Raw genomic sequence first — 15,901 nt, 5'->3', positions numbered from 1 at the left:
TGAGTTTCCTATTAAGTAGTTCAATTTCTTCAGATTCTTCTCGCTCCGGTACATTATATCCATTCAAATACTGTGCAAATATTTGTTTTTACTCCAGGACTCAAACAATGCATAATTTGTGTTACATAATAGATACAATGTTACAATTCCAAAATCTCCATTGCTTTATGCGGATTTAATGCATTTAATTATACAGTCTTTTAGTAATGAAAAAAGATCACTGCATGCAAAGCATTTAATAGAGTGTAAGCTCATTTGCGCATTGCCCTCCTCACCTGTTGTTTCTGTAAGTCATCTTGTTATGTTATATATCGTTATGTCCTGTCTACCCTTTGTACAGGAGTTTTAGCACCTAGTCAAAGGCTACCTGGTCCTGAAGTCTAGTGGAGGGGCAGGGGACACACATCTCTCTTCAGTGGTGGCCTATGGTCCACCCATACCACCAGTGATGGTGCTGGAGTGTGATGTTTTAGCAAACCCGGACTGGAGATAACTGGTTGAACTCGTTCAAACTGCAAGTCTTCTACAAAAATTTAAGGACCTACTGGGACATGACTATATACCTTCTTTGTGGTTCTCCACCTACAATGTACATGTCTACCCTATTCCTGGCACAATGATATTCATATAAAATGGAATCTTTGCTTTATTCGCCTTTAAGAATTGTATCAGTTTTTCTGATAAGCTTTTTATCCCCTTAATGACAAAGCCCGTACATGTACGGGCTCCAAATGCATTGTTTTCAATAGGTTTAGGGACCTCCCATTGTCCTTAAGGGGTTAAACACATGCATAGAATGGTAATTCTGTATACATTCTACACCATTTATTTTTAAAACAAGATAATATAACACTTTGTATTCTAAACACGTCTAATGTAGACGCCCCATTGATTGTTGTGATATATTACATCCTTAGAGTCCGTTCGCTGCATGAGATTTTATTCCATGTTAAATGGCTAGGGTGTTTTTAAATGTTTTCATTATTAGCTAGTTTTATCTCTTTCTGTGTACTGTTGTGTATCAGTGATGGTTTCATTGGTATACTAAATTATCTCATTATCAACATCACGTTTTGACTGAAATCTATAGATATATTATTTTTTTCTTTACTTCTATTGTTTGTACATAATTGGAACGTACAATTCGTCATTTCGAAAGGAACATCCCTGTTTATTTGCCAAACGAAAAAATATAGTCAAAAGCTATAAATATAATTGGCAGGAGCCATGGGGGTTTGAATCAGCGACCCTGCATATGGAAGATGTCATACTTATCTTTTAGGCCACCAGGTGGCTTTTGGGTTGCTACACTTTCTGCCTCCACATGGACTTGCCTACCTGATCCTTACTCACCCTCTACTCGTTCCAGCAATCAAGGACATTTATAACCCGGGCATGCACACATCTTCCTTGCTAGAGAATTGCAGTTCCTGGCCCTGATTGCTGATCCTGTGGTTTTTTGCATCATAGTTGTATCTCTGATTTTGACCACTGACAAGGACCAAGATCCTGGATTGCCCTTTTGTGGCACATTGAGTCTGAAAATCTGGATTCTGATCTTTTAGCATGGACTTTGACTTCTCATTTGGATAATCCTTCGTTACTGTTGTCTCCTGTTGCAATGAGCCTGTTCTGAGACTCCCTGGTACCAGTTTGTGTCAATCTAAAGCTACAGCAGACTGCTGTCTATAACTGCTATCTATAACACTCCTGAGCCTGAGTTCTGAGCCCAATCATGCCCTTGCACAGGGATTCCTACCTCACCAGGCCTTTTCAATCCTGGCAATAATCAATATGGAAAATCCCTTTGTTAGAAGTACAATATACAGTACAATAACCATTCGCAACTACCACATTCCAAATTACACCTATTACAAATTCTGACACCTATATAGAACATATTTACTATTTTACTTAATTACATAAAAATGTATTGTTATTTTCTGTTTTGGTGTCAGTGGGGGTTATTTTTAACTGTAAAACCCCCTTCAAGAAGCAGGACATATCTGGTTTATTTGACTCATTAGGGTCCTGTTTTGACTATACTTTGATTGTTGTGGTCACAAAGGTTCAAGTAGTGTTGACCAGTGGCGGATCTACCGGGGTCGCAGGGGTCGCGACTGCGACCGGGCCCCGGCGGCAGGGGGGCCCAAGCCAAGGGGCCGCCCGAAATCTTTTTTAAGTTTTTTTTTTTTTTTTTTAAATAAGGCAGGGGCGTCCAACATGCGGCCCGCGGGCCAAATGCGGCCCGCGAGACCTCGAGGTGCGGCCCGCGTAAGATCGGCAGCCAGGGCAACCGATCTTACACGAGCCGCACCTCAAGCCCTGCTACTTACTTGTGGGAGGGTCTTCTGGACAGCACAGAGGAAGCGGAGTTCACGTGACATCCTACTTCCTCTGTGCTTTAGCAGAGAAGGCAGAGGGAGGCCGCGCCCCCTGCTGAAGTCTGTGAGCGGCATCGAAGGGAGATGCAGTGCAGGTAAGGGGGTGGGGAGGGTGTTTGAATGAGTGTGTGTGATTGAGGGAATGAATCTGTGAATTAATGATTATATGAATAAATGAGTGTGTGTGTGTGTGTGTGTGATAGCATGGATGTGTAAGTGCTGGAACCTAGGCATGATGGGACTGTGATTGCTGTTAGCAATCACACTCCTGTCATGCCAAGTCAGCCAGTACATGCTGAAACCTGGCCAGCTGCCCCCCTTGTGTAGTGATGCTGCCAGCAGTATGGGGTCTTCACTTACAGCCACCCTGTACCAGCATGTACTGGCTGACTTGGCATGATAGGAGTGTGATTGCTAACAGCAATCACAGTCCCATAATGCCTAGGTTCCAGCATTTACTGGATGGATGTGTAAGTGCTGGAACCTAGGCATGATGGGACTGTGATTGCTGTTAGCAATCACACTCCTATCATGCCAAGTCAGCCAGTACATGCTGAAACCTGGCTAGCTGCCCCCTTGTGTATTGATGCTGCCAGCAGTATGGGGTCTGCACATCACTTACAGCCATCCTGTACCAGCGTGTATTGGCTGACTTGGCATGATAGGAGTGTGATTGCTAATAGCAATCAGAGTCCCATCATGTCTAGGTTCCAGCATTTACTGGATGCATGTGTAAGTGCTGGAACCTAGGCATGATGGGACTGTGACTACTGTTAGCAATCACACTCCTATCATGCCAAGTCAGCCAGTACATGCTGAAACCTGGCTAGCTGCCCCCCTTGTGTATTGATGCTGCCAGCAGTATGGGGTCTGCACATCACTTACAGCCATCCTGTACCAGCGTGTATTGGCTGACTTGGCATGATAGGAGTGTGATTGCTAATAGCAATCAGAGTCCCATCATGCCTAGGTTCCAGCATTTACTGGATGCATGTGTAAGTGCTGGAACCTAGGCATGATGGGACTGTGACTACTGTTAGCAATCACACTCCTATCATGCCAAGTCAGCCAGTACATGCTGAAACCTAGCTAGCTGCCCCCCTTGTGTAGTGATGCTGCCAGCAGTATGGGGTCTGCACATCACTTACAGCCACCCTGTACCAGCATTTACTGGCTGACTTGGCATGATAGGAGTGTGATTGCTAACAGCAATCACAGCGAGCACAGTCCCATCATGCCTAGGTACCAGCATTTACTGGTTGCCTGGGTATGATAGGAGTGTGATTGCTGTTAGCAATCACACTCCTATCATGCCAAGTCATATTGCTAATTTTGTCCAATTGTGTGTTACCTACTTTTATTAAACATGTGAGTTTTTATTATTATTTTTAAAGGTGGGGGTCATTTTCAGTTTTGGTTAAGTGAACCCTGAATGTTAACAGATTCTCGCACCCGGGCCCTGAGGCGTCTAGTTACGCCCCTGGTGTTGACGATCGCACCAAGTTGCTCAACCATCTTGATTGAGTCCAAGTTGACTTGACTCAAGTCAGCTCAGCTGCCAACTACGACCAATTACCCTGTAAATTCTTCAGTTCATAGAACTTGAGCTGGGTTGTGACTTGAGTTGAAAGTTGAACTTCACAAAATAAAATCAGTTCCTTAGTAAGAGATGTGTTGACTAAGAACTCCTTTGAATTGTTTCAATGCCCAACCTAATTGTAGACTACCCTTGCTGATTCAACTCTTCAATTACCATACCTGGGAACTTCCCAAAGAAGACTCGTAGGAGCTCTTCTACTTCTAGGGAATGGCTTCATCAAGTGGTGGAGTTATGCATGTGGCAAGACACCGCTTCTCTGCATAGAGAAAGAAGAAACTGACCTAGAGACCCAGGAAAGCTGCGCTTCTCCCATAGTTCCTAGGTATACTATTCATAGGATGAACTCAACTAAAACCTTAATGACCAACACAGAAGCTGTTTTGATCAGTTCTATAATGTATCCAGTCCCTTGCACGGTGCTCTCTGTGCAACAATTGTGTATGAAGCACAATTAACACTAAGAATTTCATTATGACCATTGTATTAAAATATAACATAATAAACTACCTTTAAAACTTTCAATGACTAATTAGACCTGAAAAAAATCCAACAAGGAGCTTCAATTTAAAGGTCACGTTCTGAAGCTATATTTCAAATTGATATCAAATTCCATGTAATATCTATACTCACAGCTCCTATTGTAAATATCCATAAGCTCACTTTTTAAAAGCAAAGTGTCTTTGTTACACTACAAAGTATTTTGTATTGTAGTTTCAAATATATGTAAAAAAAAAAAAAAAAAGATTCTCAAAGAACAACCAGGAAGCAATACATGGAATTATTTACTCATATTAAGGCTCTATGCATATTTCCACCCACGTCTACTACTCTATGGAAGAACCTTCCTTTATCAAGATACCAATTAGAATTTCTCAGATGACTCCTCTGAACTACCTCAGGTGATGAGTGGTCAGTAGTTACTCGAAACGCATTTTCTCATTTAATGGGACTTACGTCCCCAACTCAATAATGGGCTTGCTGAATAGTGAAGAGTTATAGATCTAGTTATGCCCACAAGGGAGATTTTCAAGCTCCATCATTTAACAGGTCAGCTGCCCCTCTGGCAAGCTACTTTTCTTTGCACTTGGAAAGAGTTTGCAAACTTATCCATGTGTCTGTCAGACTGCTTTCCACTTCATCCTCTATAATCAGAGCAAGGATGCGAGACAAAGCCCTGGCTACGTTCGTTAATCAATCAAAAAACGTTATTACTCCTTTTCAAAAAGTGGCAAAGTTGTGCTCATTCAGCTCTGCAGTGGAAGGATCAGCTGTCAGTCTCTCAAGAGTCTGATATTCACTTTTTAGATGATTTTATTTTTTAGAATATTTTTTTTTAAACTGTACAAAAGCAGCAAAAGGATCTCTCACTGATCAGAATGAGAGAGGGGTGTAAGTGTTTTGTATTTACTGGTAACATAGGTCATCTTAAGGGTATTAAGGTCACTACATTTTTAAAATAAAATCTTGGAACATTTTTTATCCATTTTGCATAATGCCAACATTTTTGTACTAACCCACTGTCCTACAACAGGAAACATAAGCGTGATGAAAATGTCAGCTCAATTCACTTTTGATGGCAGAATGTCCCGGGCCAGCAGACATAATGTAGATATGATATAATTTTGTGTTACCCGCTACTCAGATTATTAGACAGTAACTATTTACCAACAGTGAGCTACTAGTGTTAGATGTGATTTAAAAAAAATCCAGTATCACTTTTATGGTAAAGGATTAAAAGTAAATCAATTGTCTGGTGAAGGTTTGAAGATGTTGACTATGGCAGAAAAAAAATATCATTTAATGCAAAAGTTCAGCTTGGGTCAGAAATTTAGTTTAGACTTTTAGCCTTAAGGGGGGTTAGGGGACGACCCCACAAACAAATGGTACCTGGGAAAAGGAGCTTCAATTTAGAGTTCTCCTGAAAACAGTAACGTCTGCTCGCTCTCTTAGCAGTCTGAAACAAGTAAATGAGACGCGCGCACAGCTGAAGCAGCAGTCACATCAAGGATTTTATAAACACCTCAAGTATGGTATAAACTTTTCAAGGAATACAATTACCTCTTTTGTCAATGTAAGAGCCCTTCAATAAAACACTTGAGGTAGAACACAAGTACCTAATATAAATGGTTCATTTTCTTTTTGTACACTAAACCATACACAAGAACATAGACTGGTAACTAAGTAAAAAATGCCCCAAGGTGCATTAAAAACGTCTAGTTGGATCTGATCCGAAATAAGTAAAAAAATATGGAACACTGAACAGGAAAAAGAAGGTTTTTTTTGACAACCGATACCTTTGTAGTGGGCAACGGCAGTCTAACGAGAACCCCTATGTGCATGATTTCACTGGAAGTGCTTTCCAGCCACTGATTGGCTGCTTCAAGTAGCCAATCAGTGGCAAGCATCATCAGACAATGGAGGAGACAGGGATCTGCAGTTGTGAAGCTGCAGCTTCTCCCTTTACCATTAAGTAATGTTGTTAGAGGCCAAAAGTTCTTCTTCTTCTTTAGCGAGCATACTTGGGACATTAAACTGTCCCTTTAACTGAAATGGTTGCTGCCATTAACATTGTTTCTAGCTAACAGTCAGTACAGTTATTTAAAAGACCTATTTGTAACTAATAAATGATACATTTATGGTAGGCCATGTAAAATGTATAGCATTTCAACAGTCTGCACTTTTATAATACTGTGTTTTTGCCATAATCAGATTCAGTGATTCAGATGGTGTTCCTACTTAATCAAATATATTTGAAAATGCTTTCAATAAAAGTTTTCATTTTAAGCAAAACTGTCTGCTTCAGGCGTCCAAATACGAGTTTCTAATTTAAATGTATATAATAACAATCTTGGAATTTGACAGATGGGATGTTACATGATTATGAGGGCGAGAGAAATACCATAGCACAAAAAAAAAAACAATTACTGAAAAATACAGTTCTATTCAGATGAAACATGAGATGTGTTTTACCCATAAACTACTGTAGACAAAGCTTAATTTGCAGCGATGTACTTCTGACTCATAGCTTAAAGTGTTCATCGCTTGCCAGAGCCGTGTATTTCATTATACCCAGATTCTATAACACGGGACAGCATTTACATGATCACAAGGCATGATACACATGTGCAGAAGAGCACAGTATATGGAGATCCATTTTAACCTCCATCCATCCCCAACTCACTATATATATATATATATATATATATATACGCTACCGTTCAAAAGCATATATAGCAGACTGAATCCGAATATATACACTACCGTTTGGGGTCACTTAGATGTTTTCATAAAAAACAAGGACATTTCTAGCTGTAACATGATTGCAAAAGGGTTTTCGAACAATCAGTTAGCCTTTAAAACTTGGATTAGCGAACACAGGAGTGATGGGAGTGATAAAGGGCCTCTGTACGCCTATTAAGATATTCCATCAAATATCAGCCCTTTCCAGCTACAATAGTCATTTACAACATTAACCCCGTCTGCGCTGTATTTCTGATCCATTTTGTGTTATTTTAATGGACAAAATTTGCTTTTCTTTCAAAAACAAGGACATTTCTAAGTGAATTTTAACTTTTTTAGTCTCTCTTTACAACTATATAACTGAAACGATATAAATAATCTGACCCTGAGACATTTGAAATATTAACCCTGTAATACCCACCATAAATGTTTTAGCCAAATGGCTCTATTACCGGTCCTCATGGAAACCTTAAATTGTCAGTATTTAAGGACACACTTAAATGAATCACCTGCATTCAAGTAGGGATCTCAACCATAACACACTGGTAGTAAATACACCAGTTAGGAGTCTTATATATGATCACAGCAATGTAGAATAGGAAGGAGCCCAAACTACTTTATGTGTTATCCTTTAAAAATGGCTGCTGTAGTCACCCTAGTCTAGTGCCAGTTGACATTCATGGTTGAAATATATTATCCAGGATCCTACAAATCCACCCTTAAATAAAAAAAAAATAAAGTGTGGGTTTTCCTGCTGCTTCGCACTATACAGAAAAAAAATGTGGTAAAGATTTTACCTTTACTGACGTATAATGGATTGTAATCTTTCGAGACTATCTAGGTCTCTTCTTCAGGCATACGAAAAGTATATGATTCAGTAATGATGCGAAGGCTCATATATCTTAAAGCACTGTGCGACTTGACTCACCATTTTGGGCGACTTGTAGATTTCACTACCGGGGCCATTCCATCTCTGTAAAGACTTTTTGTTTTGCTGAAGTTCACAATGTTGAAAATAATCCTCTGAAAATGAATATAAAAAAAACACAATTGTTTAGCCTGTTAATGCAAAAGCGAGAAAAAAATATAGATCATAAATTAGGTTTTTCACTAAAACATGTTTGTATTTCAGCTCCCTGCACACCAACACACATTAAACCAATGAGTGTGCCCGTGGAAATATGATACTGAGAATGCGTATGGTTTAGGTGCCCCTATGCATGCGCAATGCAGCGTTTTAGACACAGAATCAGACGCCTATTGCCACTGCATACAAAAAATAAAAGAGTAAGTTTCCATTATTGGTTTTAAGGATGATTTTATTTTCGGCTATACCTATTTGTAATTCTGAACTGATTGAAGACAGTTTCTTGAAAGCCATGTATAGGTGACTAATGTGACTAAACAAGCCATTTAGAGCAAATGACGTAGAGACCTTTGAGATTCCGAATTCTGTGTCAGCCCAATGAGATATCTTCACTGACTGAAGACTCATCTCTTGGACTTATCCGGCTCTATCCATTTTGCTTATTAAGTTTCTCATAGGAAAAAACAAACGGTTTTCTTCCATGGTACAGAATGTGTGGGAAACCAGGCAGAGTTGGAGCACCTGGAAATGGGGAAGAATGGCCTATTCTCTTATCAAAGTGTGTTTAATTGTGAGATAGCCAGCTCTGAATTGAAAGGAACCAAGGCCGAGCCAAGCCATGCTCTTGTATTTGTCTGCAAAGCCCAAAATACCAAACCAAAGGATGAAGAATTGTAGCCAATTCCCTCTCGATGGCTTTCCCAGCTATGAGTGTATTTCATCTACACACCACCAGTGGATTCACATTCCCTTCCATTGCCAACCAACAGTAGGGTTATAACACCCGTCTCGGAGGAGCAGAGGGGCCACCAGGGGCCCTCCAAAGTCGTGTGCTGTTTGTAACTGCCACAAAATTGTGCTTCTTAGCTCGTTAGTATAAGTTCACATTATTGTGCACTAATTGCACATGTTCAACAACATGCGCTTTGACACGGCAGTATACATTCCAAACAGGATACATCCGTGGGAAGAAGCCCTTCACAGTTTGCATGGGCCCCGGGATCTTCTGTTTGGACATTTTACCGTATATGAAAACATATTTGTGTTTATCACGAGTCAGAATAGACGCACCTTTAAATGTAATTCTGTATAACAGGACATTTGCAGAACAGGTGCCCAGCGTGCTGAGAAAATGCATTAAGACTGTATGCATCATCATATTTGCCCACAACTGATTTCTCTCCTGTGTTTTCACATCAGGCTAAATTTAGTCTGGTAATTGCTTTTGGATCAGCCATAAAATGCACCAGGAAGAAAGGGAATATTCTGAATGCTCTTTTATCACTAACTCCAAATGGTAGAGAAAAAAGATTAAATGTAAAAAAAAAATTACATTTAAATAATAAAAAAATGTTATCCTTCTTGTTCATTTTTTGGAGGATGCAGCGTTATCATACGAGCTATGTGTTCTCATAGAACTGCATTTATAGAAAGGCCATTACGCAGAGAATGCTATCAATGGTAGCTTGGCATTCATCCAGGGTGCCATAGTTTATTGATGGCAGTGTGTTTGTCCTGCTCACAGCTTCTAATGGTCTGCTTCTGACCTGGTGATGTCATGCTGCCTATGAGACTGTAATGTTTTTGCATAGGGGCACTTTCAATGTATTCTTTCTCTATTAACAGGGTACGAGCAGTGATATATTCAGGCATATGTTGACTACGTCCAAGCCTAGGGCAGTGCCAACAGTCCTCCTGGTAGAGGGCAGATTGTACTCTTGGCAATCAGGCCCCCTGGTGTGCTGCTGCAGAATGGATCTCTGATCTCTCCAACCAGCCCATTTCCATGGAGCCTCCATACATTTCTTTAAAAGGTGCTTTTTTAAATTCTGGTTTGTCGGGATATGATGTCAAATCCCAGAGCTCCTCTGAAAGCAGCCATGGGTATGAGTGTAATGCATGGTGACATTAACATCTTATTGTTCACACAAGAGGTAACTATATTCAGAATGTGAAGAACAGCTTGGTGTCATTTTTTAATGTAATTAAGGTTTTGTTGCAGTACAACACTTGTGACTAAAGCCATGATGGGTCTACCTGTTTTTTTTTTCATTAATAACTCAAAAAAAGATCACTCAACAGAAGATCCTCAAAACCTACTTCCCAGGTGAGCCTGGCAGAATTTCCCCAATGGAACAGGAACCCTGTAAAGTCCAACTGGAATCCAACTGAACATTAAAATACCCCAAAACCACTTGGAGAGCTAAATTCCTATTGATGCCACTAACTACTCAACAATGGTGAATCTTTTAGTAGTATGGGCTCTTTGCCAAGGTGAATTTGTCTCAAGAACTTATCAGGTTTTCTACTTGTGGCATCTGCCTTGGGACAAATGGTTAGATTGGAAAGCATAGTTATTACGAAACATCAATATGTAACATAGGAAGACAAGCTCGAGACACACGACGGAATAATTATGTAGTAAGGTACATAAGGAACAAGGTGGAGTTCTGTATAGTGGCGATAATAGTTCTAGTATCGCTAGAGTTATTAAACTGTGAAAAGTAGAAAAACATTATTTTTATGCATTAATGGCCAGGAGGCATACCATTTAACATGCTGCTAGATATACATCCAGTATATTCATTGAATAGCCAAGCGACTGATGTCTTAAGGTTGTTTAGCCTGGAGGGTTACATTGCTTTGTGCTACTTCTTATATACTTCATATATATTTACACAGTCAGGTTTGTATCGGTTAGTCTTGTATATTTGTGGCTCAACAGAGGTGTCTCTTTCATGTTAACGGCTTCACTATATTTTACCTCTAGGATTCATGTAAGACTCGTGCATCTGCCTGAAGATATGTTAAATGGGTACCGCTGTGTTTTGTTAACCACAATATGGCAATATCTTTTATCGCTTTATCATCAGCTTTATGGTAATGAAAGAAACGGTAAATGTTCTGAAATATAGATTTCCTTGTTAAACAGCATGGAAGAATGACAGGAGCCAGGCTTGGCGAGGTCTTACTGTGAATACAAGTCAACCTGGGACTATTTATTCTTCGGCTTTCAAAAAATCCCCCTTTTCTGTATATGAAGCAAACTAAGGTAGACATAAATGCCTTAAAGAAACACATTGAAGATAAAGGTATAAACCTGACTGGATCCTGTGTGTATTAGACGTCCATGTTTAGTGGGAATGTAAGGATGTCGGGATAGTCTTATCAAAGAAGAAACATCGGGGGTCTCGAATAAACACCAATACGGTGCAAAGTTTAAAAAGCTGGGTTTTTATTATAGCAGCCAATATGGTGATAGAACCAGTTTTAAAAATTGCTCTAGAATCATTAGAATTTAATGTCAGATAGGAATCATTCCACTCACCTGTCGCCTCCTGTTCCACCATTTCTCCTACCTTGCAATATCCCCATGTGCTTGACATAAAGAAGCTTTAACCTTACGGAGCAGGGGGTAGATAAGTGGAACTGCCTCCCAGCATAAGTTGAAAGGGCTAATACAATGTGGCAATTTAAACATGCATGACTATCCTGAATCTAAGATGAGACCGAAATCCCTGCTTCAGGAAAATCGGGCGGACAAGATGGGCCAAATGGTTCCTATCTAACACGCTAAAGGTGATTTTACACATTGCTCTTTAATAAATATGTTAACCACAATGTGAATAGGTTGCTACCAAGGGCTGCTGTTAAAGCGACGGGACAAAAGTATTTAACAGAACAGCTTATATAGAGCATGCGTTATGAAGACATCCCCTATAGTTTTATTTAACATTACAGTACAGCTGGATGAGACAATGTGGGTCAAGACGTGGCTCATCGACAATAGTCTACTCAATATTTCCAATATTCTCAGCATTCTTGGATGAATTCATCTGTTTCTCTTTCCTTCTGACAGACTCATGAAAAAAGCCACTTCTAGTTCTGTCAGATGATTCCGAAATCTTTGCATTAACCACAATTATCTCACTTTATTACCCCGCCATGCTGCTTAGTGAATACAGATATTGCACATTTCTCTCCGCTGTGAATTCATCCAAGTAATCTGGCCCCAAGAGGAAGACACAGTCCCTCCACGGCTTCTTCATAAGATCAAGGAACATGCATGTTTTTGGAGATTAATATCCATCTTGCTGATCAAGGCGCATTTTTCAACTGTTACAACATCACTGATCAAGCTGCATATTTGAAGTGTTATACGTCTTATGCATTTGTTAATCCTGAAGACTGCGTGCTTTGATACCGGGTCCAACTCTCATGTATTTCATTTGTTTTGAATCAAACTGTGAGTTTTTACTATTGTATGCGGATTTGTTAAATTAACCCGATGACCTTTATCAATGCAACTTGCAGCTTTGATGAGTAAACTATGAATAATCAAACGAAAGGCCCAAGGTACCTCTCGTTAAAATAGGTTCGGTGTCAGAGTAAACAGAATGGATATTAGGAAGATATATCACTAAAAGAAAGGTTATCTCTCACCCAGGGAGATACACTGACACCGGTGTCTGTCACAGCAATTTGTGGTGTCCGTCACCCTGCTGGTTCCCTCCAAAGGTGGTTGGAACCGTCCGCCGTAGGGGGATCAGGGCCAATTGGGGAAATCATCGATCTTCTTCTAAAGGCCTTAAATGACAGACCTCGGTGTCAATGCTCCCTCACATCATGTGCCCTCTATTAATGCTGAACACTCAAGCCGCGTGCGCCATGAGAGGGAGCACTCAAGCTGAAGGTTTGTAGGAACAGACCTCGCACTCCCATCACAGGATCACTAGGTAAGAAAGGTAAGACGCAGGGTAAATGGGAGACATAGGGAGAAAGGGGATTGTTATATAGATGGATGGATCTATCATGAAGTTTGGTAAGATACATTGACCCAAGGCAGCCATCTTTGGTTTTCTTAAAGATACAGACGAGCATATATTGAGGACATTTTTTGGGAGAGTAACATTTAAAAAAGAGAAAGTTTTTTTTCAAATTTTTAATTGAGTAAATTAAATGTTACTTAATTTAAAAAATAGAGTAGTTGACAATACCGTGCGTTTTCCTCAACTACAGCAACCATTAAAGGTTGCCGCTACACATGTGTATTTCGTTAATGCACCCCATTCTATCTTTTCTCTTTTTTCAATGACATGTTTGTGCATTTCATATAACCGTCTGAGGTCAAATAAATCATGATTTATTTTGATTTTCAAAATAAGTCAAGTTTGCCATTCCTCTAGACAACTCATCTTGTTAAACAACATTCTGCAAATGTATTATTTAAAAAAAAAAGAAAATGACATTGAAATTGGTGCCTATAAAAAAGCTATAAAAATAAACAGTGATTTTACTTGAAACAAGGCACAGAGATCACAATAGGAAATCAAGTCTCTTACAGGTGCTTCAAGGTATTTTGCCCCACGTTATTTTGCAGCCTCTATTACTTTAAATCAAGACAACACTCGCTTCTAGTTACTAATATTTGACGACTGCAAAAAAAAGTCAGGTAATACCGTAATGTATTTATTCAGTAGGAAACGACATGTAGCGAGATGTAGAAAGACAATAGGTATATTTAGCGCCTCACATCTTTCCTTACAAAGTAACCCAGACAACCTCAACATCCTCAGAAGGGCCGCCAGCCCTCAAGCAATATTCTGGGGGGTCTCCACAAATAAAAGATTCATCTTGAAGTCGCCGCAGTGAACAACCCAGGAGGAAGGAGACAGGGATCTCTCGAAATGAATATTGTATGATGAGTCAGAAATGGCTGTTCAAAGATTACTCTTAGTTAGGTTCCTTTCTCTCGAAATATAGGTATTTTTAAAAGTGTTACTACTTTGCTTTTAACCCCTTCCTTACCAGGGTGAGTGGGGGGGGCACTGCTCTGCTTATCCCTCTGGACATTGACCATTTCCTTACCATTTTCCCATGATTACGCCAAGGAATGTTTTATTCATGTCTAAGGTTTCTTATGCATACTAGAATTCATAGAAATTATTTTATACGCTTTCTTAATATTAATCATCAGTACTGGGCATGACTCAGTGGCCCCAGCACTTTATGGCCAGCGGCCTCTAAATGACGTATGTGGGGGCGACTGAGTGGTAAGTAGGACTAGACACGGCAGCATTTTTTGAAGAGTTAATTAGAAAGTCTAGTATTTTATGTTGAAACTAATGATTAGGACTGAATGATAGGATCCCTATAAGGGCTTCTTGAATTGTCCATCTGATGTGTAAATTCTAAATATATTGGTCCAGCGCTTAAATATATTTGATACAGTGAGAATATTATAATCAAACAAAAGAAAATAACTCGCTAGCAAATCCATGGGATAAAACGGGTTATAATATAACAGCGGTCTGTTCTAAGCTATAGTGCTATCAGAGCATAGAAAGCCCAGAAACGCTTGTATCTGTAACCCCTAGGGTACACATTTGCAAAGAGAACAGCCATTTCCTTATATACAATGGCAGATTTCAGGTTTGATTCTGGCAGCTTTTGATCACTTGATGGTCCAAAAGCCTTCATATGCGGAGAAATCTGATGCTTTTGTGGTGCCCAACAGTGTGGCAACTTTGAGTCCCAGAAGTGAATTACTGGAGCATTGTAGAAAACAACAGAGACGTCATGGAATGATGAATATCTCCAACTAAATGTCTTTGTCAGATGGATGACAGGTCCCAGTTTAACAGAAGATGCTGGAAGCATTTGCCAGCTTCGCTCACCAAATGTTTGATTTGTCGAAGAGCTCATCTTAGAAATCATACAAAAATAAATGGTGCCTTTAAGTGCATGACATCATCTTGTAGTATTATAAGAAATCTAATTGTCACCTTTATTAATGTCTGTGACTCTGAAATCCCCGATGATAGCATTCAAGCTGTGAACGGGATGGATCTAAGTGCTTTGTAGGAGCAGTTGCGTACATTAACAGTTGAGATTCATGAATTGCGGGGTGGGTCACACTATATAGGGAGCCATCGCATGTTCGTTTTTAGCACGCTGACGCCTTCGGTGTGCACGGGACTAAGATAAGCACATGGGGAATCTGTGTGCCCAGTGGGAATGTGGGTTAAAGGATCATAAAATATCCTGAAAAACATACAGGCTGCTTATGCCCTCTACCCCCACAATCCCCTGCCCTTTAGGTATATATTACCTTGGAAAGGTAAAGCCCACAAATGCTTCTCTTTACAGGACAGGAGATGGGTGAAGGTTTGTGAAGGGCTTTTTATTATTTTATTTTTGCAGTTATAATATCACATTGTTAGCCAGTTTACATACTTAGTGAATAGACCCCACTGTGTTATTTAATAAGGAATATTTATTTACCCGGATTATCAGTTGTATAGATTTTTATGTACAAATTATTAGAACTGTAGGCAACCTAAGGTATGTATCTGAAGTTAAAATGCCACCTAGTTTTATGTCTTATTATACCAGCTATATGACATATTCTAGACCCCATTTCTGTGTTACTCTGTTTAAAATCCTTCTGTCCTTGAAACAGAGAAAGAAAACTCTTCATCCACTTGAAGTAGGTCTCTACCTGACACCCGAGAGTCAATTCACTCAAGATTCAGCAGCATTCAATTCTCAGCAACAATTTGTTCTGCGTCCCTGTCAAGTTATTCTAAG

General features: G+C 39.7%; 1 protein-coding gene across 1 annotated transcript in view; it reads right to left on the bottom strand.

The window, feature by feature from the left end:
* The window catches only part of LOC149288503 (cytosolic carboxypeptidase 6-like), a 497,550-nt gene that overhangs the window by 334,892 nt on the left and 146,757 nt on the right, over nt 1-15,901 (bottom strand). The window contains exon 4 of the mRNA XM_089491670.1: nt 8,153-8,247. Coding sequence (XP_089347796.1) covers nt 8,153-8,247 — 95 coding nt within the window. The remainder of the gene's footprint in view (nt 1-8,152; nt 8,248-15,901) is intronic.

This window comes from Sceloporus occidentalis, unplaced genomic scaffold, assembly GCF_023333645.1.
Source record: "Sceloporus occidentalis isolate IW3139 unplaced genomic scaffold, rSceOcc1.0.p SCAF_51, whole genome shotgun sequence".
Taxonomy (NCBI): Eukaryota; Metazoa; Chordata; class Lepidosauria; order Squamata; family Phrynosomatidae; genus Sceloporus; species Sceloporus occidentalis.
This window is presented reverse-complemented; position numbering and strand designations above follow the sequence as displayed.